The 26393-nt window shown below is 41.2% G+C and overlaps 1 protein-coding gene across 1 annotated transcript in view; it reads right to left on the bottom strand.

Moving 5' to 3' along the window:
- Positions 1-26393, bottom strand: part of LOC139473738 (multidrug resistance-associated protein 1-like) — a 53142-nt gene that overhangs the window by 6639 nt on the left and 20110 nt on the right. Inside the window, exons 9-25 of the mRNA XM_071256463.1 lie at positions 25875-26052; positions 24099-24419; positions 22345-22482; positions 21000-21146; positions 20122-20206; positions 18772-18838; positions 17332-17458; positions 14555-14731; positions 13651-13818; positions 11477-11663; positions 9759-9849; positions 8639-8753; positions 6897-7134; positions 3775-4085; positions 2325-2524; positions 1439-1565; positions 918-1019 (exon numbers count right to left, since the gene is read on the bottom strand). Of these exons, the coding sequence (XP_071112564.1) occupies positions 918-1019; positions 1439-1565; positions 2325-2524; positions 3775-4085; positions 6897-7134; positions 8639-8753; positions 9759-9849; positions 11477-11663; positions 13651-13818; positions 14555-14731; positions 17332-17458; positions 18772-18838; positions 20122-20206; positions 21000-21146; positions 22345-22482; positions 24099-24419; positions 25875-26052 (2779 nt within the window). The remainder of the gene's footprint in view (positions 1-917; positions 1020-1438; positions 1566-2324; positions 2525-3774; positions 4086-6896; positions 7135-8638; positions 8754-9758; positions 9850-11476; positions 11664-13650; positions 13819-14554; positions 14732-17331; positions 17459-18771; positions 18839-20121; positions 20207-20999; positions 21147-22344; positions 22483-24098; positions 24420-25874; positions 26053-26393) is intronic.

The raw sequence follows: 26393 nt of genomic DNA, 5'->3' as shown, positions 1-26393 counted from the left end.
GAGAGAGATATTTTTCCAGAATTTAATTGCCCATAATTATGGGTGCATATAACACACGAGTGCGTATTATATGCGAATAAATAAGTCTTGTCTACATTGATCAATCAGAAGGGGTGTTAATTGTTCACTAGCCAATATATTAGCAAATATCGCCATGGGCGCTTATTAGAGCAGGGTGCATATTACGTCGAATACGGTAATTGCATTAATACATCAGCCTGACAAATTTCCTTTTACAACCTCCATGTCAGAATGAAGAGATCTGATTGGTCCACGTGATCTTGATAAAATAATGTGTATCCTTCTTTGGAGGGCAATAAATTTCTTAGGGGAAGGGAATAAATCTCTAATATCCCGCCATGAGCAAGTCAGGCTGCACATGGATTTCTGAGAGGCAGAAAAAGTCGCTTATATCCCACTTCAAAGCAAAAAACTGAACCACTTTTTACGTGAGTCCATGAAAGTCACATGACACAGTGCAAACTGACCTCAGCTCAAACAAACAGCTTTTTTTTTGCCAATTTTGAACTTGTTTAACAATGTCATATTAAAACATGATGGTAAGATGAATCAATCGGGATGCATTGGGATGCACTCGGGCTTGTGGTATAAAATCTAATGCAGGATGCATAAAACCCCATGTACCCCTCTTGATCCTCTTACAACGTATAATGACCTTTCCAGGAAGATTACTGGTATAAAAATATTTTTTCATGACTTGATAACAATTATCTCATTTCCAAAACTATTCAAGGCCCAGGAAATTCAAATTCAAATTCCATGACTTGTTCAGGATTCCATGACTTGCGCCACTAAGCTACCACATGTCAGTGAATTCATAGGCTGTTTTGGGCAAGTTCATTGGCTAGCATGAGTGTTTAGAGTGTAGGAAGGAAGATGCACAAAACACTTCTCACCTCTGATGGAATTTCTGTATACTCTTTGATTCTTTCAACTGAAACCACCTGTGTCTCAAGATCAGAGGTCATGCGAACTAACCAGTTAAGATTCCCTGTTATCTGTAATATAGTCATGAGAAGAATTGTTGAATATAATTTCCTCTACATAACACATAACCCATTGAATTTGTAGTAGATTACATGTAAAGCCTACCTGATTGTTACACAGGGCACAAAGCAGTGTTAACAAAATAATAACATCGGATCATATTTCATACATTCAACTGAAATTTCAACTTTTATCCTACTAACACATGAGATTCTGATTATCAAAATGCTTTACATCAGTCTGAGAAGATTTAAAAAACATTTTAATAACAATTGTATCCCCATTCTTTGAAGGAGCACTTAAACTTTTAGTTTTGTGCCAAAAACAATTTCACTCCCATCATTTTGGAAGTCATTAGCCAAGATCAAATTTAATCGTTTAAATATTTTGGAGGATGACAGTTAATTAACAGGTTTTGCTCTGCGTTTACCTCCAAGGCATAAGAGATGGAGAGACCGACCAATCCCCCAGTGATGCTGTCACGAGCCAGCACAGCGAACACGGAGGCTGCCAAGATGATGAAGTTGCCCAGGAACTCCAGACGGATGCCAAGCCATCTGGTAAAGAAATTGCTCCTCAACTAACAGTGGTCTCTAAAAAACATCCATTGTTTAATCTAACTTGTGGCATTTAGAAGATGCCGGTGAATCTGTTATGTATGAAGACTGATTCTTGTAGCCCATGATGTTCACTTTTTCCCTTGCCTCAACCCCAGTTACAGTTGTTGCTCTAACTCAGTGATTGGTGTAAATAGTGCTCAATCTACAATCTTTAAACAGTCTATCGATAGTCCTAGTAGATCAGAGTGAGTGAGTGAGTATGTTTTACGCCGCTTTTTAGCAATATTCCAGCAATATCACGGCGGGGGACACCAGAAATGGGCTTCACACATTGTACCCATGTCGGGAATCGAACCCGGGTCTTCGGCGTGACGAGCAAACGCTTTAACCACTAGGCTACCCGACCGCCCTAGTAGATCAGAAGACATGTTTGCATATATATATATATATCTCTCTCTCTCCAAGGGTCATAATGTGCAAATTCTTCCTAGGAGATGTGAAGTGGCCCTAAAATCAGAAGTGGTTATTGCCCGAAATATCTTAGACATGCAATACTTCCAGCTTTCCTCCAACATTACTGAAATACTGTTCAAAGCAGCAAATTAACTCATTCACTTACTTTTCAAGACATCAATTATCAAATTTGAGCATATTTGTGGTTAGTTTCAATATTCTTTCCACAAACTACTAATGTTGACTTAACCAAGATAAAGTCAAGGAACATGAACATATTCACATTTGTGCAGTTTCCCTCACCTGTTGGCTGTGAACCCAGCAAAGGCAAACCTCTGGTTATTGTCCACCCTCTTCTCAGACTCCTCTATGAATCTATCAGCTACCCCATATGCTCGTATCACACTAGCTCCCGATACGGTCTCCCCGAAGTGACTATAGATAGGTGACCGTGTCTTTGACTCGAGTCTCTTTACTTGACGAGATGTTGGGATGTAGAATCTCTGGAAGTAGAGGTACACTTTGGTTATAGAGAATGTAACTTATAGGTCTGGAAATTTGCCCCAGCCTAGACTAGTTAGTCTGATGTTAGTGAGTGAGTGAGTTGGGTTAACACCGCTTTTAACAGTATTCCAGTTATATCGCGGCGTGTCAGCTTAATGTGGGAGGAAAGACCAGAGTGATGCAGGTCTCAGACGTTTACCACTTCGGTGAAACCCAGGGGCATGGGTATGGTGCTGACAAACCTAGAAACATAATCAGGGTAAACCGGGATTCGAACCCATAATTACAGGTTTCTAGCTTGCCCAAGGGATGCAGCTCTGCACAGCGAATCGCGGCGCCTTAGATGACTGGGCCACCCATACCCCCCAGGCATCCTGGAGGTGGGCATCTTCCCGAGGCAAGTGAGTTAACTGACTTTAAAAGTCTAGTTTCCACCCTTGCCGAACTAGGCTGGAATTCCTGAGCTCGATCGTAGCGCCACCAGTGGCTATTACGAGTTATGTCCTCTCCTATTGACCAATCAGATCCAACCTCTCGTATCACTTGCATTTGCTTCAAACAAAACGGTGGCGCCCAGTCAAGACGATCTGATTGATAATCAAGATCTATATTGTGATAAAATGAGTCTTACATCGCGAAGTGCATTAAATCACGTGAGCACCTTGATTAAAAACATGAAAAGAAATAGAAAATATCTGTTGACAATGAGTTAGCGGTGCACATGCTTTGCAAATCCTGCAGTCGACCGAAATCTGCACGACACTTTACGAACCGGATTTCGATTTTGGTGCGCGATTTTGATTGGACTATGCATAGACTCGTTAGTCCAGCCAAAATGTAACTCCATAATACCAGCCTAGTTCGGCAAGGGTGGAAACTGGACTTCTATAGTCAGTTAACTCACTTCCCTTGGAAAGATGGGGGGTGGGTAGAATTTCGTGTTTTTCTGGAGATGTTCTTCTGTAACCACTAGTTGAGCTTCTGAGGTGAGGTGCAATACAGTTATTGTTATATCGTGACATGCATGTGTGTGGCTGATTGCACTAGTACAGATTAATGCTGGTTTGACAATACAAGCCCAGTGAGATACCATGTCGCATATTAACATGGATATCCCACTCAGACACATTATACTGACTCCGTGCCAACCAGCACTTGTTTTTTCCACTTAATGCCAGTAGACAAAAAGACAAATTGAAATTTAGGTCGCATTGGCAACCATTTTAGTGGCAACTTTGAGGCCTGCTACCTGTATAAAGACGTAAAGGATAAACAGTGGCAGGATGACGGCCAGGAAGATGGGCGTGCTGTAGCTGATCACGATGATGGTTCCGAGGACCAGCAGCGCTGTATCTATCCACATCTCGAATGTCAGTGGCAGTTCGTTGTCCACTGTGTCGATATCCTGGGAGAATCGGTTGACAATACGACCTGCAGGGGTGGTATCAAAGTAGGACATTGGGGCCTTGAACACGTTGGCCAGCATGCGAGTGTGGAGAATCCGGGAAGCGTATACGGAACGGATGCTGACAGTGATGGAGAAACCCATGACGAAGATAGCTGAGAAACAAGAATATATAACATTTCATTAAAACAAAAAGTATTACACAATTGTAAGCACAAGTATAAATGATCAAGTATAATAATTCATAATTCATTATTTAACAGTGAATGAGTGAGTGAGTGAGTGAGTGAGTGAGTGAGCGAGTTGGATTTAACGCCGTTTTTAACAGTATTCCAGTTACATCACGGCGTGTCAGCTTAATGTGAGGGGAAAGCCCGAAGTGATGCAGGTCTCAGACGTTTACCACTTCGGTGAAACTCATGAGCATGGGTATGGTGCTGACAAACCTAGAAACATAATCAGGGCGAACTGGGATTCGGACCAACAATCATAGGTTCCCGGCGTGACTAAGGGATGCAACTCTGCACAGTGAATCGCGGCGCCTTAGACGACTGGGCCACCTGTGCCCCCATTTATCAATGACTTAAACTTAGAAGGATAATGGTTTTTCATGCATTTGTTTTATTTAGTTCTGACTTATTCAATAATAATATTAATAAGAAAAATGAAAATAAAAAAATGAAAAAAAGGATCAATGGTTTCTGACAAAGTATTCCCCAAAAGGAGTGAATGAATGTTACTTTATGCACCAGCCATTATTTCACAATGGCCAGTAAATATCAAGTTTGGGCCAGGCAAATGGTTAGTTTTTAGCACGAGCAACAATGACTGCTGTCAGCATACATTCTGGATGGGCAGATGTGTTTTCTCGATTAGCTTGATTGTTTGTTGTTTAACACAGCATTCGGCAATATTAGAATCCAGAAAATCCAGTGATTGATATTATGAGCATTTATGAGCAGTGATCCCGACCATCATGGTATGATAACATCAGCTGTAGAAACTAACAGTTTCAGTCAAATAGTCCTTATAATAATAAAATATAGCACAACCCTTAAAAATTGCAAATTTCTATTAGTCCTCACGATACCTTAACTATTGGGCAGTTTTGGCAAGGACTATAGGACTAGTGTCAATTTCTTCTAACACTAACATGCAATCACCAAGCCATTAATCCCCGCAATAATTCCTCACCACCCAATCCAATGTCACCTTGTATGACCCGCATAGAAGGCTAATTTTAATCCTGAATCCTACCAAGGTGTTTTGCTCTATTGTGTTATTAATTGTTTCCATGAAGATGCCTCAGAAAGAACAGTGGTTAGAAAAGGAGTTAAATTCTATGTTGAATCCGCATTATTTTAGCCACATAGCAGCAAGAACACAAGTGAGTTATGAAAATAAAGTTATATTTCAAAACAAATTTGTCAAACATATTTTGGCATATTATTTATACAGCGCGGGCTAGTGCTAAAGGCCAACAGTAATCAAAGCTAGGCCACCTTGCTGGGGATTATGGGGACTGAGCATCATGCACGATACCCCAGCAGGATTTACGTTATCACTGTAGCCACTGGTAGTTGTGCACATATTAGCCAATATTAAAAAATGATCAGCAATGAGTTAGCTTAAAACACTGGTTGATGATAGTTACATCGATTATGATAGGATTACGTGTCACACAGGGGGACAATTATTTTTCTGTACTTTAACCTTCTGGACAGAGCCTACAATAAGCTTTGTTGATAAAAGACACACCAAATTAAAAAAATGAGCAATTAAGACTAAAAAAAACCCCACAGTCTTTGTTCTCAGGCACCACTGCATCGTCACAAAGTCCGCCTCACATTTCGTTTTTATTTCCATTTTCAAGATTAAAAAACTCTTGAACACACGACCCTGGCAGTGAAATGCTACAATACTTAAAAACAACACGATCCAATATAGCGTGCAGTTACTTCCTTTACATGCACACTGTTTGGGCGTAGTACCAGTGTTTGTTGTTGTTTGTTGTTTAACACCGCACTCAGCAATATTCCAGCTATATGACGGCGGTCTGTAAATCATAGAGTCTGGACCAGACAATCCAGTGATTGACATTCCAGCTATATGACGGCGGTCTGTAAATAATCAAGTCTGGACCAGACAATCCAGTGATTGACATCATGAGCATCGATCCACGCAATTGGGATCAATGACAGGCATCAACCAAGTCAGCGAGCCTGACCACCCAATCCCCTTGGTCGCCTCTTACGGAAAGCATGGGTTGCTGAAGACCTATTCTACAATGGATCTTCACGGGTCACCAGTGTTTGTCCTCTAGTGGAAACAGTTTTTTTCAGAGATACTTGAATATATTCTTTATACATTGGATCGACTGTCGGAATGATTGTCTGAACATAGACTATCTAAAATTTGTCCAGATTAGAGAGTCTTTTTTTCGATCTTTTACTTCATGATGATGAATCAACATAGCCAAAGTATCACTACTATGGGTTCAATCCAAAATGCTAAATTATGGATATCAGAAACGACTAAAAGAGCCAATAGGTGTGTGTGTCTAGCTACAACGATCCTTTGAAAGTGATGTGGGATCATGACTCACCACAAGTGTTACACCTGTCAGCATCATATACCCATGCTTATGTGTGTCCCCAAAACAGTTCATTTTACACCCTGCATCATGGGAAGAGTTGGTTTTCAGCAATGGGATCGGGTGGTCAGACTTGCTGACATGGTTGATGCATGTCATCTTATCTCAATTGTGTAGATTGATGCTCTGACGTCAATCATTGGACTGGCTGGTCCACACTTGATTACCTACAGGCCACCATCAAATAGCTGGAATATTGCTGAGTGTGGCGTTAAACAACAACATCTTTCATCATTGTGGACTTTCTTCCAATACTAAAGTGCCATCTGCCATGATATACTGAAATATGAAGGGTATTCACTCCCTTACTCACTCTGTGCAGCGCCAAGGCCTCCGTATATCCCCAGGTAGTAGTTGTTCCGGTCCAGCCGCTCGGTGCTGTTGTACGGTAGGGCTGTCATGTCATTTAGCTGGGCATCATCTGTCCACTCACTGAGCCAGACGTTGCCGATGACTGCCGCCGCCTCGTACAGCCCGTACAGGATGAAGATGAGGCCAACATACTTCAGTCCAACAGCCCGACCAAATGTCATGAACACGTTCCATTTCACCTGAAACAGTTTTATATGATGTTCATTCCAATGAACTAAACATACACCAAATTTCATTACATTTTGAAAACAAATAGTTTCAGCTTCATTGGTCCACTGTTTTCTGAGGAGAAATATTACAGCTCCCTAAGACAATGGATTAGTCCAGTGGTTTCTGAGGAGAAATATTACAGCTCCCTAAGACAATGGATTGGTCCAGTGGTTTCTGAGGAGAAATATTACAGCTCCCTAAGACAATGGATTGGTCCAGTGGTTTCTGGGGTGAAACATTACAGCTGCCTAAGCCGATGGATTGGTCCAGTGGTTTCTGAGGTGAAATATTACACCTCCCTAAGACAATGGATTGGTCCAGTGGTTTCTGAGGTGAAATATTACAGCTGCCTAAGCCGATGGATTGGTCCAGTGGTTTCTGAGGTGAAATATTACACCTCCCTAAGACAATGGATTGGTCCAGTGGTTTCTGAGGTGAAATATTACAGCTGTCTAAGACAATGGATTGGTCCAGTGGTTTCTGAGGTGAAATATTACAGCTGCCTAAGACAATGGATTGGTCCAGTGGTTTCTGAGGAGAAATATTACAGCTGCTTAAAACAATGGATTGGTCCAGTGGTTTCTGAGGTGAAATATTACAGCTGCTTAAGCCTATGGATTGGTCCAGTGGTTTCTGAGGAGAAATATTACAGCTGCCTAAGACAATGGATTGGTCCAGTGGTTTCTGAGGAGAAATATTACAGCTCCCTAAGACAATGGATTGGTCCAGTGGTTTCTGAGGTGAAATATTACACCTCCCTAAGACAATGAATTGGTCCAGTGGTTTCTGAGGAGAAATATTACAGCTGCTTAAGACAATGGATTGGTCCAGTGGTTTCTGAGGAGAAATATTACAGCTGCTTAAGACAATGGATTGGTCCAGTGGTTTCTGAGGAGAAATATTACAGCTGCCTAAGACAATGGATTGGTCCAGTGGTTTCTGAGGAGAAATATTACAGCTGCTTAAGACAATGGATTGGTCCAGTGGTTTCTGAGGTGAAATATTACAGCTGCCTAAGCCTATGGATTGGTCCAGTGGTTTCTGAGGAGAAATATTACAGCTGCCTAAGACAATGGATTGGTCCAGTGGTTTCTGAGGAGAAATATTACAGCTCCCTAAGACAATGGATTGGTCCAGTGGTTTCTGAGGTGAAATATTACACCTCCCTAAGACAATGAATTGGTCCAGTGGTTTCTGAGGAGAAATATTACAGCTGCTTAAGACAATGGATTGGTCCAGTGGTTTCTGAGGAGAAATATTACAGCTGCCTAAGACAATGGATTGGTCCAGTGGTTTCTGAGGAGAAATATTACAGCTGCCTAAGACAATAGATGCCAGAAAAGCAGACCATGACATAAGCCCACTTAAGTCTTTGTCATGTCAGCAAAATCTGATCCTCCCTATTGATATACCTCGTTGGGTACATCCTTCATCGTCTCTCCTATGGTCCCTATGTTCACCAGCACAACTCACCCGGCCCCCCTCCACCTTCTCCTCCTCAATCAGCTTCTTCTTGTCCTCCTTATCCTCGTCTTCATCCTTAGCCTTTGGGTCTTCATCTGCACCTTTGCACTCAGACTCTCTCTTCCTGAAAACACATTTGTTTCTTGCTTAACATCACAGCAATATTCCAGCTAGTCTGTAAATAGTCTGGACCAGAAAAACATCACAAGTCATAATAAGCATCGGCGTACGCAATTGTGATACAATGACCATCATCAACCAAGTCAGAAAGTACAAAATCACATAAGTCACCTCTTACAACAAGCATAGTCGCCTTTTACAAGCATAGTCGCCTCTTACAACAAGCATAATGACCTCTTACAACAAGCATTGTCACATCTTACAAGCATAGTCGCCTTTTACAACAAGCAAAGTCGCCATTTACAAGCATAGTCGCCTCTTACAACAAGCATAGTCGCCATTTACAAGCATAGTCGCCTTTTACAACAAGCATAGTCGCCTTTTACAACAAGCATAGTCGCCTCTTACAACAAGCATAGTCGCATCTTACAACAAGCATAGTCACCTTTTACAACAACCCATAGTCGCCTCTTACAAGCATCTGTTGATGAAGACCAATTCTATCTCAGATCTTCACAGTGGTGATAGGAAGTTGATAATTGACAATGTTTAGGATGAGAATCCTGCATTAGCATGATAAATAGGAAGAAATTTGTTTTGTTTCTTCATGTTCAAAAGTGCACTCAGCAATATTCCCACTACATGAATATGATCTATAAACAATGGAGTCTGGAGACAATCCACTGATCGGCATCATGAACATCAATCTATGCAATTAGGATACAATGACATGCATCAACCAGATCAGCGAGCCTGACCACCTGATGCCATTACTTCAGGTCTTTTGCAACAAGCATGGGTTGCTGAACACCAATTCTTCCCCGGACCTTCACAAGGGCAAAGGCTGCACTGCTAATCTAGATCATGTCAACCTTTCAAGCAGAGTATCAAGTAGACCCTGACCTGTATATGTTCTGTGCTCATTTTTCATCAAGATTTCCAGAGACAGACAACATATGAACTTTTTGTCATCTAAGAAGAAAAATTCTGTTTGTATTTGCAATCTTACTTCCGCCTCATTTCCATGATGTCCGACTCCCCCTCATCGTCTGTCTTCACCGACTCCAGCCTCTGTAACACCTGGCGCTTCATCTCCACAACTGGAACACAGCGATACCACTGACTTCAAGTTGTAATGAAGTGTCTGTGAGCAGTGTTACAACAGCCATAGGCATCTTGAATCTGTTAACTAGGACTAGACTCTGGCCGACTGGCAGTCGATCATAGTGAGCAGTCAGGGCTAGATTTAGCTATGTGAAACATGCACCAGTGCAACAACATATTGAAAAATGCAGCCTAATCTCTACATGTGTAAGCAAGGATTATATCCTTCCTAAATATTATCTCGGGGGATGTTTTACTCTAGAAGTATAGTATCCTACCTTAGTGTGTGAAATCTGGGATTGGTTATGTCCAAAAATTAAGGGATATTCATCCAAGTGAAACATACCTAAGTGGAAATAGGAAAATGTATCCTGGGATAATTTGCACTAACTTGAATCAGTGTGTATTATCCCATGACAGACTTCCTTTGCACATGCATTGCATGCTGTCATGACATTCATGCTGTCAGCTGATCACATGACTTCATGACTTTGAGGTTTGACATTGACATTGTCAGTTGATTTGATCAACCATGTATGGAACAGAGTATTCCAAAGTATTCAATTACTTAAAGGACAGGGGTGGTCAGGTAGTCTAGTGGTTAAAGCGTTCGCTCGTCACGCCTTAGACCTGGGTTCGATTCCCGACATGGGTACAATGTGTGAAGCCCATTTCTGGTGTCCCCCGCCATGATATTGCTTGAATATTGCTAAAAGCGGCGTAAAACCATACTCACTCACTCACTTAAAGGACAAAACATATCCAGAAAAGATAAACTTTAACCAGAAGAGAGCTTTGAGGCAAAAATGTCAACATTTCTGTTTGGAATCTATGTTGACACTTGCAATTTCATCATGTTTGGTTTGGGTGTGGGTGAGAAATAAGGGGTGTGGGTGAGAAATGAGGGGTGGGGAAATGTGGGAGTATATATATGTTGATAGGACACACTGGTATGGGTTCAAATTCACAAGGGAGAATCATCCTGACACTAGAGAATTTCATCCCTGGGATAAAAAATAGGGTAGGATAATATTCACTCTTACACATGCACCAAGTGCATGTGAAAAAGTTGTAACTTTGTCAGACTAACTCCTACATGACTAACTTCTCACAACATCGATCTTTGAACACTCTGCTTTATTTACTACACAACATCACTAAACCTTGACACATGACAGTCATCAGAGATCAGAGATTTCACAAGTTTATACACCTATGTTTCAATGATAAATTGATGGGACCATAGTGGAACCTTGTATTGTCTGGTGCAAGTGTTTTTCATGTCTATATGCATCTGGTGCAAGTTAAATCAAGTTCCTTATATCAAGCCCTGGCAGTTAGTGGTTACAAACAGTAGACACTGAGACAATATTTCTGGATGGGCCATCTTTTTAAAGATTTCTGTAGTGCTACGACTGTTGTAAGTCTGTTTTAAATTATTGGAGTAATGACAACAGTATCGCTATAATTGCCTTGTGAAATGGGACAATGGTTCATTCAAGTCATTCATAACTCTAGTTGGATGTCAGATTGCTTAAATTGTATGATGTAACTAAGGACAAGAAATGGTTAAAAAGATAAAGTCACCATGGCAACTTGACTGACAGCGCAAGCTGAGCTAACCTTCAGGGTCTTCCCCATCCTCGTCTTCACTCTCCAAGAAGTACGTCCTCAGGAACTGGGCGAAGGGTCCGTTGTGGCTGAGCAGCTCATCATAGGATCCTATCTCGGAGATGAGGCCGTTTGTCATCACCACCACAGTGTCCACCTCCAGCAGCCAGTGGATGCCATGGGTCACCAGCACTCGCGTCTGGAACAAGTGAGCGAGCAAGTGAGTGAGTGAGTACCTTCATTTCAGAGACTTAATGCTAAGGTTGTCCGCCTCCATGGTCCTGTGGATAGAGCAACTTCCCAGAGAGTGGAGGGGCATAAGGGCACGCTTACACACGCACGCACACACGCACACGCGCACGCACACACACGCACACACACACCGATCTGGGGTAGAATAGGTCTTCTCGATTATTTACAGACTACCATCATTTATCTGGAATATTGATGAGTGCACCATTAAACAACAAACAAACATTGCTTCATAAGTGCAATAATGTTGCATGTGATGCTAACCCCAATTTCACCTCACTTCAAATATTCCAAAGACCATTGTTGTCCTTCTCCAACAAACAACAATTGCATACATTAAAACTCGATCCAGCTGGCTTCTTAGCAATATGATACTTGATACCATGCTGTATGACGCCCAAAATATGATGGGGAACAGCTAAACATTCATGAGAGCAATACTTGATGGTTAATCTTATTTGATAAAGTTGTATTAATTAATCAGCGTGTGACATTGCAAGAAATACACCATTGCAACCCTGTGGTGATTCCATGTCAGAATAAGTCCCCAGCAAACTGTGGTTGTTGTAGGACTTGACAAAATGAAAATGGATTGTTTAGTCAGGCCTTGTGACATGCTTGACTGTGTGTTATCAGATGCTGATATTTTCTGCAAATATCTAACAATAGTTATCATTGTTAATAATTCTAAGAAAAATACCTCTATTACATCTCTGCCATAATCCTGTTTTTTTGGCTTCAATCACACTAACTAAACTTTTCATATTTTCAACAGATGTCCTCTTCACTGTCAATCACACAACTTGTTGTCGCCAAGTAGTCTCGTAACTACCCACGCCATTATGTCATAATGGCGGCAACATCACTTTTTTACCTCATCTACTACTAGAGGTAGATGAATTATGGAGGTGGGAGGGAGTACTTCGGATGTAATACAGGTAGTATTCTTAGAATTATTAACAATGATAACTATTGTTCGATAATTCTAACGAAACTTCTACCTCCATTACATCTCTGCCAGAATATACCAGAGGGTGGGATCTGCCTCTAGTAACTCCCTGTGTAATTGACAACAATCATCTTCTGGAAACCATTATTTACTGATCTAATCCTACTTGAGATAATGTCCTCTGAAATTCCCCTTGAGGACTTGAAAATCAGAAATGTGTCAAGAATCAATCTAATATGTGATATTCTCACAAGATTTACTGCTATATTTGCTGATCTTGATCGTAATAATGATGTCACTTTCAATCTATTTCTGCTTAATGACATAATTTCTTGTTAAATTTGTATTTGTGACCTTGGAGACGCTGGGGTGGAAGCTGGGGTGGAAGCTGGGGTGGAAGCTGATTTCTCAGCTGTGATATTTGCCACCTTCTTATTAGCGGCCTCACGTCTCTTGGCCTTGGTCGTAGCCTTGGCCATCTTGGAGACGATCTTATCATATGTGTTGTCGTACTTCTAACAACTTCTCTCCTTATTACAAGAAGTGGATCTCCCTTGACCATGATATGGCCACACTTCTTGCACCTGGGGGTAGAGGGAGACTGCATAGCTGACCTCACAAAGAGCACCAAACACCAGCTATACTTACGTGTGTGCTCTTAACTCCAGCAGCAAAATTAATATATACTTATATGTCTCTTGTTATAGAAACCTATTAGAATAAACTTAGCTTATTGTGACTTACTACCAAGTGCTAGATCGTTACTACTATTACAATAGATGTTGACTCTAGCACACACAGGAAAAAAGTGATGTTGCCGCCATTATGAGGTCATGGCTTGGGTAGTTACAAGACTACATGGCGACAACTAGTTGTGTGATTGATAGTGAAGAGGATGTCTGTTGAAAATCTGAAAATTTTAGAAGTAATAGAGGTAGAAGTTTCATAAGAATTATATGCTTTGTTTATATTTTTGTAAAATTACCTTATTTTTCAGAAGGCCATTTTTACATATAACTTTATCGAAGATGTGTTTGCCAACATGGCTGTCTACAGCACTGAGAGGGTCATCCAGGAGGTAGATGTCAGCATCGTTGTAGACGGCTCTGGCCAGAGACACTCTCTGCTTCTGTCCCCCACTCAAGTTGATGCCCTGATGACAAGATAGGGAAGACAGAGAATACACAAGACACAGTAGACAGCTCTGGCTGGAGACACTCTCTGTTTCTGCCCCCAACTCAAGTTGGATGCCCTGATGCCAAGAAATGGAAGACATAGAATACACGAGACACAGTAGATAGCTCTATCTAGAGACACTCTCTGTTTGTGTCTCCCACTCAACTTGATGCCCTGATGACAAGATAGGGAAGACATAGAATACACAAGACACAGTAGACAGCTCTATCTAGAGACACTCTCTGTTTCTGCTCCCAACTCAAGCTGATGCCCTGAGGTAAAAAGCATGTTTTCTACTATTTTTTACTAGATTTTAATGTGAATAATACCAGGGTCATTTTGGGAGAAGAAATATAAAACACATTGCAATTGTTTTTTCAAAGTCAATTCACAATGTGAGCATTGGTAGTTAAGCAAGTTTGGTTGTTCATGCAGTTTATTCGATTGTTTGCAAATATTATTTCCATGTTTTCATCCTGCAGAATAAAAAGAAACTCAGACTTCCCCTCACTGTTTTCTGTTTAGGGTCAGCCAAATCCATAATATATTTTTGCCCTAAATTAAAACCAGCTAGTGTATGAGGATACATGAGTACTACTGGCAGGCAATGACTTAACTATATTCCCATGGTAGCCAACTTTCATCATGTATACAACAATTTGGAATGTAATAGGGAAATCCCAAAATAATAAAGATGACATGTCCACACTCACCCTCTCCCCTATCTCTGTCAGGTCCCCTGCTGGCAGCATATCCAGGTCAGCCTTCAGGGCACAGCACTCCACCACCTCATCATACAGCTGTCTGTCCATACGCTTCCCGAACAGGATGTTGTTCTGCAAGGTGTCGTTCTGGATCCAGGCTTGTTGAGGAACATAGGCTATACATCCCTATAACACATCAGATGCAGTGTTGAGAAACACAGGCTATACATCCCTATAACACTTCAGATGCAGTGTTGAGGAACATAGGCTATACATCCCTGTAACATATCAGATGCAGTGTTGAGGAACATAGGCTATACATCCCTATAACACATCAGATGCAGTGTTGAGGAACAGGGGCTATACGTCCCTATAACACATCAGATGCAGTATTGAGGAACATACGCTATATGTCTCTATAACACATCAGATGCAGTGTTGAGGAACAGAGGCTAAATGCCCCTATAACACATCAGATGCAGTGTAGAGAAACAGAGGCTATACATCCCTATAACACATCAGATGCAGTGTTGAGGAACATAGGCTATACATCCCTATAACACATCAGATGTAGTGTTGAGAAACATAGGCTTTACATCCCTATAACACATCAGATGCAGTGTTGAGAAACACAGGCTATACATCCGTATAACACTTCAGATGCAGTGTTGAGGAACATAGGCTATATGTCCCTATAACACATCAGATGCAGTGTTGAGGAACATAGGCTATACAACCCTATAACACATCAGATGCAATGTTGAGGAACAGAGGCTATACGTCCCTATAACACATCAGATGCAGTATTGAGGAACATACGCTATATGTCTCTATAACACATCAGATGCAGTGTTGAGGAACAGAGGCTAAATGCCCCTATAACACATCAGATGCAGTGTAGAGAAACAGAGGCTATATATCCCTATAACACATCAGATGCAGTGTTGAAGAACATAGGCTATACGTCCCTATAACACATCAGATGCATTGCTTGGAAACATAAGCTATACATCCCTATAACACATCAGATGCAGTGTTGTGTCAATATGCATTTTTGTATTTTGCATATTAGTATATTGTTAGTGATCTCATGGTGTAAAGCTCATTCAGTTCATACAATCCTGGGAGTGACTCATGTAACTCGTAATGACTGACGTGCATCATGCTGCTGATGCTGATCCCACTCGTCTATAATAACCACATGGTTCACTGCTAATTGCCACAGCTCTATCTCACTCTGGCAACAATAAAATCAGGTTAGACTTTCATCCCTACTTTTAGAAATTGTGAGGCAGGAAGCATTATATGGTTCAGATTTTATTATTTTAAACAAATGTTTCAGGAAATGTAAACATTGACTGTCGACTGATGTGACCAATATCTTGGCATAGCAGTGCAGAATGGTCAAGTTGCAAAGTAATTGTATAGTCTCCTCAGACAAAACATATCTTGTAATTTCATCTAGTAAACAAGGAAAACATGGCAACAAATGTTCATGTATCGATTTTTGTCCTCTGTAGGTACTTGTGGACAACAAAATTATATACGGTAAGTGTTTGACAGTGAGGCAGATTGGTATGAAAATCTAATAATTTGTTTATTGTTTCCTATTCGGGGCATCTTGTAAAGACAGATCCTAGTAACTCAAGCTTGTATTCATTAATAAATATATAGATATTTTCACTTATCCCATTGTTATCATGACTGGTGTATATGGCAGTGTATTTTATTGTTAAACAATCATTTTAACTGCATTACATTGTTTCTGTTTAGATTCGGTAGAAGCTCATTGCATTGTACTTGATTGGTTGTCAGGAATGCAGTACTATTTAATGTAAGCAGTTTTGAGGATGTTACTATATTTAGATGCCAGTGTCATGTCTAAACTTCCAGAATACCGTGGACTGTGATGGAGTGTTACAGAAACATGTGGAATATTCTATGTTGTGAGGGTACTGTGTGAAAATTTCAAGTAGGTCGCTAAACTGTATATAATGGGACAAGAGCGTGTCTCTCGTATCTCTAACACATTTCATTACACCAAGACCAGCTTTCTTGTGAAGGTCACTCATCACACCCTGGATTCCCTTTCTAGGCCTCTCTCGGAAGCTTGATCTATGTCGTCGCTGGGTGAATATATGATTATCACTGACTTTTGCTATCAACACTGTATTTTCATATTTGATACGGATCACTGCCATCATATCATATATTGCAATTGAATATTGTACTACCACTCTATTGTGTACTGCCATTGTAATTAATGTGCAGTAATTTGTATTGATTACAAATTGTAAACTTAGTGAATTTTGTAATACATTTGTTGATTTTATACCATTTGTTGTTTCAAGTCTTTGAAAGGCATTTAGAAGTGATATACAATTATATATATCAGGTGAATGAATGATATAATTATATATATATCAGGTGAATGAATGATATAACTATATATATCATTCATTTACCTGATGAAAGAGTAAGACATATACTCTGAAATGTTGTGTTCCTCATAATAAAGAATTTGACATCCATAAATTCTCTTCATTATTTGTTGGTTGCTTTTTGGTTTCACGCTAAGTTCTTTTATGTATAGATTTCTGGGTTAAAATATTGTTCCCATTTAGGGATTGACACGCAACACTTGGTTCTTACCAATTAAGGTAAAACCATGGAGATCGTTGGACACGTATTGTTTAGGTTTGAGTAACTTTCATCTCTTCTTTACTTGAGGTTCCACTGAATTAGTGTACACCAACTAGTCTTGGCTGAATCAACATTGAACTCACCCTTGTGCTGACCTTGCCTTTGACCTTGTTCAGTTCTCCCAATATGGCCGACACAAGTGATGACTTGCCAGATCCGACCTGACCAACAACAGCCAGGAGGTGACCGTCCTTTATTTTCAGGTTGATACTGCAATATATGCACCTCAAAATTGAAACTAATACAAACCTAAGTTGCAGGATGGCAAAATGTTTTACTCAACCAACAAAACAAGTGGGAGGGCTAACACTGGAAGATGATTCTATGACACAATGGTATAACATTTGTTTGTTGTTTAACCTACTCTCAGCAATATTCGAGCAATATGATGGCAGTTTGTAAATAATCGAGTCTGGACAAGACGATCCAGTGTTTGATATCATGAGCATCGATCCACGCAATTGGGATATGATGACATGCATCAACCAAGTCAGCGAGCCTGACCACCCGATCCCGTTAGTCGCCTCATACGACCAGCATGGAAGACCAGTTCTAACCTGGATCTTCAAGGATCAGTATTAGGGGTAGTGGGGTAGCCTAGTGGTCAAAGCATTCGCTCGTCATGTGGAAGACCCGGGTTCGATTACCCACAGTTTGAAGCCCATTTCTTGCATCCCCTGAAGCAATATTGCTAAAAGTGACATAAAACCATACTCACTCACTCACTATGGTACATGTGTATAAAAGATAACATGGAAGTCGCTCGTAACTTATGCCACAGTCATGTACACGGAATCCCCAACATCTTGTCCTTTGATATCATGGCCATTGATATAAAGGAATGAGAACTTACTCTGACCCAGAATTCCTAAAATGTATAGGAGCCCTTTAATCTCATTAAAATCAGATCTTAGTTCTCACTACGGCTAAACAAAGATCTGAGGACATCCCATTCCGGGTCATGTCAGACCGACATTGCGCAAACTTTGACCGACCAATGAAATGACTGACAAGAAATTGACATTAGCCAATCAGAAGGCAGCTTTCTTGTGCTTTACAGCACTAATTTCAAATTGGCAACTAGGCTTCGAAACATATTTTGACAAATTCTCGAAAAAAAAATTGAAACCTGAAGAAAAGAACATTTTGAAATGGCTAATAGATGGTCTAGATTGTATGGATTCAGTCGTTGATCCCGTAACTATCGTTCGGAATACCCTGAGTTAACGTTTTCGAGGTTGCATGATTTGAAATCACATTCAGAGAGTCACTTTCATGATCTGGTAAGCGATGCTCTGATTGGTGGGATGAAAGGCCATTCTGACGTGACCCCGAATGGGATGTCCTCAGATCTTTGTTTAGCAGTAGCGAGAACTAAGATCTGATTTGAATGAGATTGAGGAGCCTTTACACAGTGACTGGAGAATTCCACAGGGGTTGGCTCAACAGACAATTCTAAAATTCTAAAAACGTTTTATCAGAATTGTGTTTTGAAATGAATATAAGCAAGATGGTGTACCTACCCTTTCAGTGTTGGTTCCATCTCTGTAGTCCAACTAAATGTAGCGTTCCGAATGACAATGGCATCATCTGAAGAATACAAAAGAACACATACAGCACCCTGGCCAACAGGATAATGTTGGAACTTAGCATGCAAGTCAAGAGGAACTTGCCACAACTCTCATGTTTACAAAGATATAGGGGAGTACTTATTCTAAGATTGAACCTCTAGCTCCTGGGGGGGCAAGGGTGGCCCAGTCGTCTAAGGCGCCGCGATTCGCTGTGCAGAGTTGCGTCCCTTGGGCACGCCAGAAACCTATGATTGTGGGTACGAATCCCAGTACCGCCCCTACGCCATGTAACTCACCCTGGTAAGGTCAACACCAGTACCGCCCCTACACCATGTAACTCACCCTGGTAAGGTCAACACCATTACTGCCCCTACACCATGTAACTCACCCTGGTACGGTCAACACCAGTACCGCCCCTACGCCATGTAACTCACCCTGGTAAGGTCAACACCATTACTGCCCCTACACCATGTAACTCACCCTGGTAAGGTCAACACCAGTACCGCCCCTACGCCATGTAACTCACCCTGGTAAGGTCAACACCAGTACTGCCCCTACACCATGTAACTCACCCTGGTAAGGTCAACACCAGAACTGCCCCTACGCCATGTAACTCACCCTGGTAAGGTCAACACCAGAACTGCCCCTATGCCATGTAACTCACCCTGGTAAGGTCGACACCATTACTGCTCCTACACCATGTAACTCACCCTGGTAAGGTCAACACCAATACTGCCCCTACACCACGTAACTCACCCTGGAGAGGTCAACACCAGTACAGCCCCTACACCATGTAACTCACCCTGGTAAGGTCAACACCAGTACGGCCCCTACACCATGTAACTCACCCTGGAGAGGTCAACACCAGTACAGCCCCTACACCATGTAACTCACCCTGGTAAGGTCTACACCAGTACTGCCCCTACACCGTGTAACTCACCCTGGTGACGTCAACACCAGTACTGCCCCTTCACCATGTAACTCACCCTGGAGAGGTCAACACCAGTACAGCCCCTACACCATGTAACTCACCCTGGAGAGGTCGACATCAGTACAGCCCCTACATCATGTAACTCACCCTGGTGATGGCGACACCAGTACTGCCCCTACACCGAGTAGCTCACCCTGGAGAGGTCGACATCAGTACAGCACCTACATCATGTAACTCACCCTGGAGAGGTCGACATCAGTACAGCCCCTACATCATGTAACTCACCCTGGTGAGGTCGACACCAGTACTGCCCCTACACCATGTAACTCACCCTCTGGACCCAAGTACTCAGCTAACACCTTATTACTCACCCTGGAGAGGGTCAAATCCAGTGCTGCTCTCATCGAGATCATCCCGACTGAGGTACTTGCTGATCCTCCTAACTGAGATGACTGCCTGAAACAGGGAACTTCACAATGACATATTGGACACATTGACACTCTTCAGACAGACCCATGAAGATCCTGGGTAGAATAGGTCTTCAGCAACCCATTCTTACCATAAAAGGCGACTATGCTTGTTGTAAGTGGCGACTAAGGGGATCGGATGGTCCGGCTCGCTGACTTGGTTGATGCATGTCATCGTATTCCAATTGTGTAGATCGATGCTCAGAGCTCCAGATAACTTTTTGAGCAATTTAGTTTTTACTCGTAGGTTTCTATTTTTATTGGGTTATTACATTTGGGTAACCAATATATTTTTACTCATCTGTTCATCACTCTATTGGGTTTTCCCCAAAATTAGTGACCATTTTAAAATTTAAAAAAAAGTAAATTATGTTTTGATGTATATAACTATTCTAAATATATAGGCTCGCCTCGGAAAGTAAATTAGCTCGTAATTGTATTTAGGAAATTAGCTCCTTTGTTTGCATGCTGAAAAAGAGTTTTTCGTTTAGTACATGCGTTTCTGTAAGCAAGTTAATTGAAAGTAATTGGGTTTTGAATATTTTTGGGAGGTATTTTACGCAAATACGCTCCTTATCTGTAGCTCTGGATGCTCATGATGTCAATCACTGGATTGTCTTCTTCAGACTCGATTACTTACAGACTGCCATCATATAGCTGGAATATTGAGTGTGGCGTTAAACAACAAACAAACAAAGCCTACAGACAGACATGTGCCCCAAGAAAGGACACTGCATGAAACAAGGAAGGTCACACCGACAGCTGACATGCATCCCACTGACCTTGACCACATCTGTCAGCACCATCGGCAGCAAGTTGACTGCAAAGCGAAGGATGTTGAACAGTGAGATGGCAACGAAGGCTGTTTGTGGGTTGAGGTAGTGGTCTTCAGTTATGTAGATGTAGGTAAGAAACGTCACCAGGGAAACCTGTAGAGAAAAGGCAAATGTTATTTCTTTCTGCAGGCTCTATAGATGGATGCTCATTGACAATGTATAGCATGCAGATACCCATCCTCGGTTATCCAGGGTACCTATCTCCATTGCTTATGTTTCACCTTAGCTTCATTCCAGAAGTGGTCAGCTCCAACTCGCTCAACACTAACTTAGCACTCATAAACCTTTAACCAACAACCAATCTGGGTACCTCTTCTGAAAGTGATGCTGCGGTTTCGCTGGATCTTAGAGAGAGACAGTGTTAATATCGTTAATCCATTCATGCACTTTGCTAATGAGATTGCAAGGCATTTGGATCACACATTTGTTTTTAAAAACATTTTTCTATCATAAAACACTGTTCTATCATGACATCATTTCTGCAGATTCTAATATGCGCTTGCAACTTGATGACGTCACATACTGGACGATGTTATTTTATAGAAGGAAGTGTTTAGAAATTTGTTCCCATAGATGTAGCGGGGCTACACAGATAATCGCAGTGGCCGAATGATCACATCCAAAAGAGGGAGAGATATAACAATTGGTATTAGGAGAAAAGGTACAGATGATCAACGTGATGATTGTAAGAATATGCAGGAAATACCAAATTTAACCCATCTGTTCGTAAAATGGACTTGTCTGACATTTCTGATTCTATTCAGGAAGTCATCATTATATAAATACTGGTAAATACTTGTGGTCATTGTTTATTGTACAATAAAACACTGCAGGGAGAAAAAAACACCGGGCTACAACCCCTCATGGTTTATTCTCCCTGCAGTTTTATTGTACAATAAACAACTCCCACTCGTCGCTTATTTCCAAAATCATGGTACAGTGTTAAGTGATACAACTTATAAAGACCAAGATACTCACTACTTGACCAATTCTGAAAGCCCACTTGTGCGTGTGTAATACACTCAGTTATATTTCATCCACATGACGGTAGCTTCACAATAGAGGCTTGACCAGACAATCAGCAACATACCATACAGTCAGGGTACATTTTCATGCCCTGAACTAGGACCATGGGTTTCCTAGGACCAAGTCTAACCCAGATTCCCCACAGGTTCCCAATTCAGTCGCTGGGTTGTCTGGTCCAGACTCAGTTATTTACAGACCACCGTCATATAGCTGATATTGAAGAATACGAAAAAAACAAAACAAACACAAACACAAACAAACAAACCATGTATGGCGCCACAGTCCATGAGAATGTGAGGGAGCTGGAGATAAGGGAAGATTTCAACAAAATGGCCAGTTCCCGGTCCCGGACTTCCTTCACCTTCTCCTTGTAAGAGTCCTCCCAGGCATACAGCTTCAGTATCTGGAGAGACAGGGAGTCATGTTCACTGGGTGCTGCATGAGTGTGTGAGGACTGCACATAGTATCCCAAACTGGCTTCCACAAGAGATATCATTTGTGTTTTGCAGACCACTGTGACATCATCAGTTACTATGACGCCACACCACTGTGACATCATCAGTTAGTGACTTACTATGATGCCACAACCAAATGACATCACTAATGTCTCTGCAACTGCACCTGGTTACCTAGGTTGCCTGCAAGCGAAACAATCGCTGACTGAGGTCGCCTTGTTCTCAAACCAAAATGACGGCTTACTTTGACAGCGGAACAAGGAATTCTTGACTGGATCAATGAGACAATGAGCAAAGGTAGCTAAAACCCCATCATCCTCAGTCTCGCTCCACATCTTCAAAGTAGTCATAAATTTCATCAGCTCGTCATCGAGCCTCTTCTTTTATGTTCTTCATTACGAGGATGGTCAGGCTCGCTGACATGGTTGATGCATGTCATCATATCCCAATTACATGGATAAATGCTCATGATATCAATCACTGGATTGTCTGGTCCATACTTGATTATTTACAAACCCCTGTCATACAGCTGGAAGATTGCTGAGTGCGGCGTTAAACAACAAACAAACAAACAAAGGTCAAGGCAACCAAGCGGTAGTTGTGCCGCCATTTAGGAAGAGTGCGCAAGCGCTTCGAACTGTTGCAGACCCCGGGTTGAGCGATGAATTTGCTTTCTCTAAGCGATTTGTGGCTTGCAACGCGCCCCTAGTTTTAACACATCACTTGGACTTCTGTTCTATGAAAAGATGATTCATTTAGTAAAATTAATAATAATCGTTTTCCATATTTTTCAAATAAATCTAAGGAGAAAAATACAAGATATGATAAGCAATCCTTAAACATGTTACATGTAGAGTGTGAATTAAGAGCAAGAAAAGCTGCCAGTCGTAGCTGCAGCATCAAGTATGTCTATACTCCCCAGGGAGTTGAGAATGCAATCTAAATGCAGGCTGGTAGATTGTTCCTCTTTGGTGTGAAGTCTTGGACTTCATGAGCAGCCTGTTCAATATCATTATTATTTGATAATTACCGTATTCGACGTAATAAGAGATCAGCTCTAATAAGCGCCAACAGCGATATTTGCTAATATATTGGCTAGTGATTAATCCCAATTAGCACCCCTTCCGATTGATCAATGTACAAATGACTTATTTATTCTCATATAATACACACTCATGTGCTATATGCACCTTTAATTATGGGCATTTAAAATCTGGAAAAAATATATCTGTCGTATATATATATAAACATTTCAGGCTGTCCGCATAAACCACGAAATTTATCTTTCAATTCCGTTTTTTTCACCAAAATAATATTCTAATAAGAGCCCCCAACTTCCCCTGGGCGCTTATTACGTCGAATACGATAATAAATTAATCGTTTCTTGCAAAAAAACATCACTGTCTATCTTATCAAATGTATTAATAGAGTTAAGCCATCAAATCCTGTTCCTCATCCAATCTCATAAAACATATGACATACTTAGGCCCAAAGGAAATTACATCATTTTTAACAAATCGTTTTTAGCTTCTATGAAACTGACTTGATTTGTATCCAGCCTCACCTTCATCCCACTGAGCACCTCGTTTACCATTTTCATCCGGATGTCCTTCTGCTCCATCAGCTGCGTCTGGTACTTGCCAAGCTTGGTCATGATGATGCCGTTGACGGGGAAGAGGAGGAGCAGAAAGCCGAGGCCGGCAAACATGGCCACGCCCAGTGTGTTGTAGAGCAGGTAGAGGGAGACACAGATCTGAAGGAGGCTGGACCACGTGGACCACAGCCACCCAAACACCCCCTCCACATGCTCCGCATCCACCGACATCAGGTTCACTATCTCCCCCACTGTTGACTCTCGGCGAGCCTGGTTGTTGATGGACAATGCCTGCAACCAGGAGAGGTGAGGTGAAATGGGGCTTAACGTCGTGTTATAGCACTTACCTAGTCCTGCACCATGACCGTGGAGTATATTTATTTTATGAAAAAAAAATAATCTAGAAATGCATACAAAAGAAAGTCTAGCCTGCTCAAGCTAGCTCTATTCCACAGTATAAGGATTTTTTTTATATTTTTAGAGTCAAGAAGGATATTGTGTAAAATAAGATTTCAGAGACTAAATGTTAGTCTAGCACTTACCGCATTCGACGTAATAAGCGCCCCGCTCTAATAAGCGCCCACGGCGATATTTGCTAATATATTGGCTAGTGAACAATCCCAAATAGCACCCCTTCCAATTGATCAATGTACACAAGACTTATTTATTCGCGTATAATATGCGTGTTATATGCAGCCTTAATCATGGGAAATTAGATTCTGGAACAATATATCTGTCGTATATAAACATTTCAGGCTGTCAGCAAAAACCACGAAATTTACGATCTTTCAACTTTTTTTTGTTTTTCACCAAAATAATATTCTAATAAGAGCCCCCTATTTCTAAGAATAGCGCCCTGGGTGCGTATTATGTCGAATACGGTATATACCAACGTGCATACCCATGTGTGTCTGCTTGTACTACTCTGGACTGATGAGCCCTAGTGCTAACCCACTAAGATACCATGCCACAGTTTAACATGAATACCCCACTCAGACGACTACTGACTCCGAGCAAATTGAAATTTATAAATCCACAGGAAAACTTTACTTCATAGTCTGTTGACTGTGGTTTTCAGGCTCACTTTCGCTCTTGTAATAAGTTAATACAATCAGTATGTAGATCAAAATCAGTCAAAACAATATCTCCCTGGAGATACTGATCTCACACAAGTGATATCTCCTGTGGGAGTTTTTTTGTCATCCGAAACTGGCTTCCACAGGAGATATATGGCTGATATATCTCCAAGGAATTACATCATAATGTTTTTCAGACCATTGTGACATCATTAGTTACCATGACGTCAGAATCAAATGACATCACTGATCTCTCTGCTACTGGAGATATAGTTTGCCATACTTTTCACACCTAAAATAAACTGAAACTTTGGAATAATGATTTTGGATGAAAATTGAATCTCCCCTCCCCTTATGTCTTACAAGCTCAACAAACCTCAAACATATCAACACATGTTAACACAAGGATATAAATCTTTGGAAAATCATGGATATTTGTAACTTTTAACAACTGATATATTCGGAGATTATCTGTGTTTTTTTTAACACCACAACATTCTTATTAAAATCAGATCTAAGTTCTCGCTGCCGCTAAACAAAGAATTGATTTCAGTGAGATTGACACCACAACTTCAGCATTTTGAATGGGACTGAATGAGATCTTAAAGTGAGTCGCAGTTCCTGATGCTCAAGCAGTTGGGAGAGTCCAACAGAAGCCGGAGACGCTGACCTTCCTGAAGACTGCGGAGATGATGCTGGCCCTGACTCTCAGACCCAGGGAGGTGGACTGATGCCATAGGGCGTGGAAGAAGACTGACTGTAGCGACATGGATGCGAACAAGATGGCGCCGAACGTGTAGCCCTTCCATTCTTCCGTCTGGTTGTTTTCTACAAACTGTATCAGCTGTCTGTAGGTGAGGAAAGTTGTTTTGTTACCTTAGAATATATACACCTTATTCTTTGATGTGTGTGAAATATGATCCTGCGGCCATGTCTCAGTTCTTGTTATACAGACTTTCCCTGCAGCGAGTCAATCATGACAAATGATTAAACACTCCCAAAACAATAACCTTCATTTCTTCATATGGATAATCAAAGACTTCAATAGGTGTAATTCATGCTGTTATACCTCTATTAAGAATCTTGCAATTCCATTGGTTAATCCGTACCATGTGACAAAACAATACATTTCAATGTAGACCCTTAAATCATGTGACTGACACTAAACCACGAATATTGACTCGTCACA

This window comes from Haliotis cracherodii, unplaced genomic scaffold (genome assembly GCF_022045235.1).
Source record: "Haliotis cracherodii isolate W230 unplaced genomic scaffold, xgHalCrac1.p SCAF_3, whole genome shotgun sequence".
In the NCBI taxonomy this organism is placed as follows: domain Eukaryota; kingdom Metazoa; phylum Mollusca; class Gastropoda; order Lepetellida; family Haliotidae; genus Haliotis; species Haliotis cracherodii.
This window is presented reverse-complemented; position numbering and strand designations above follow the sequence as displayed.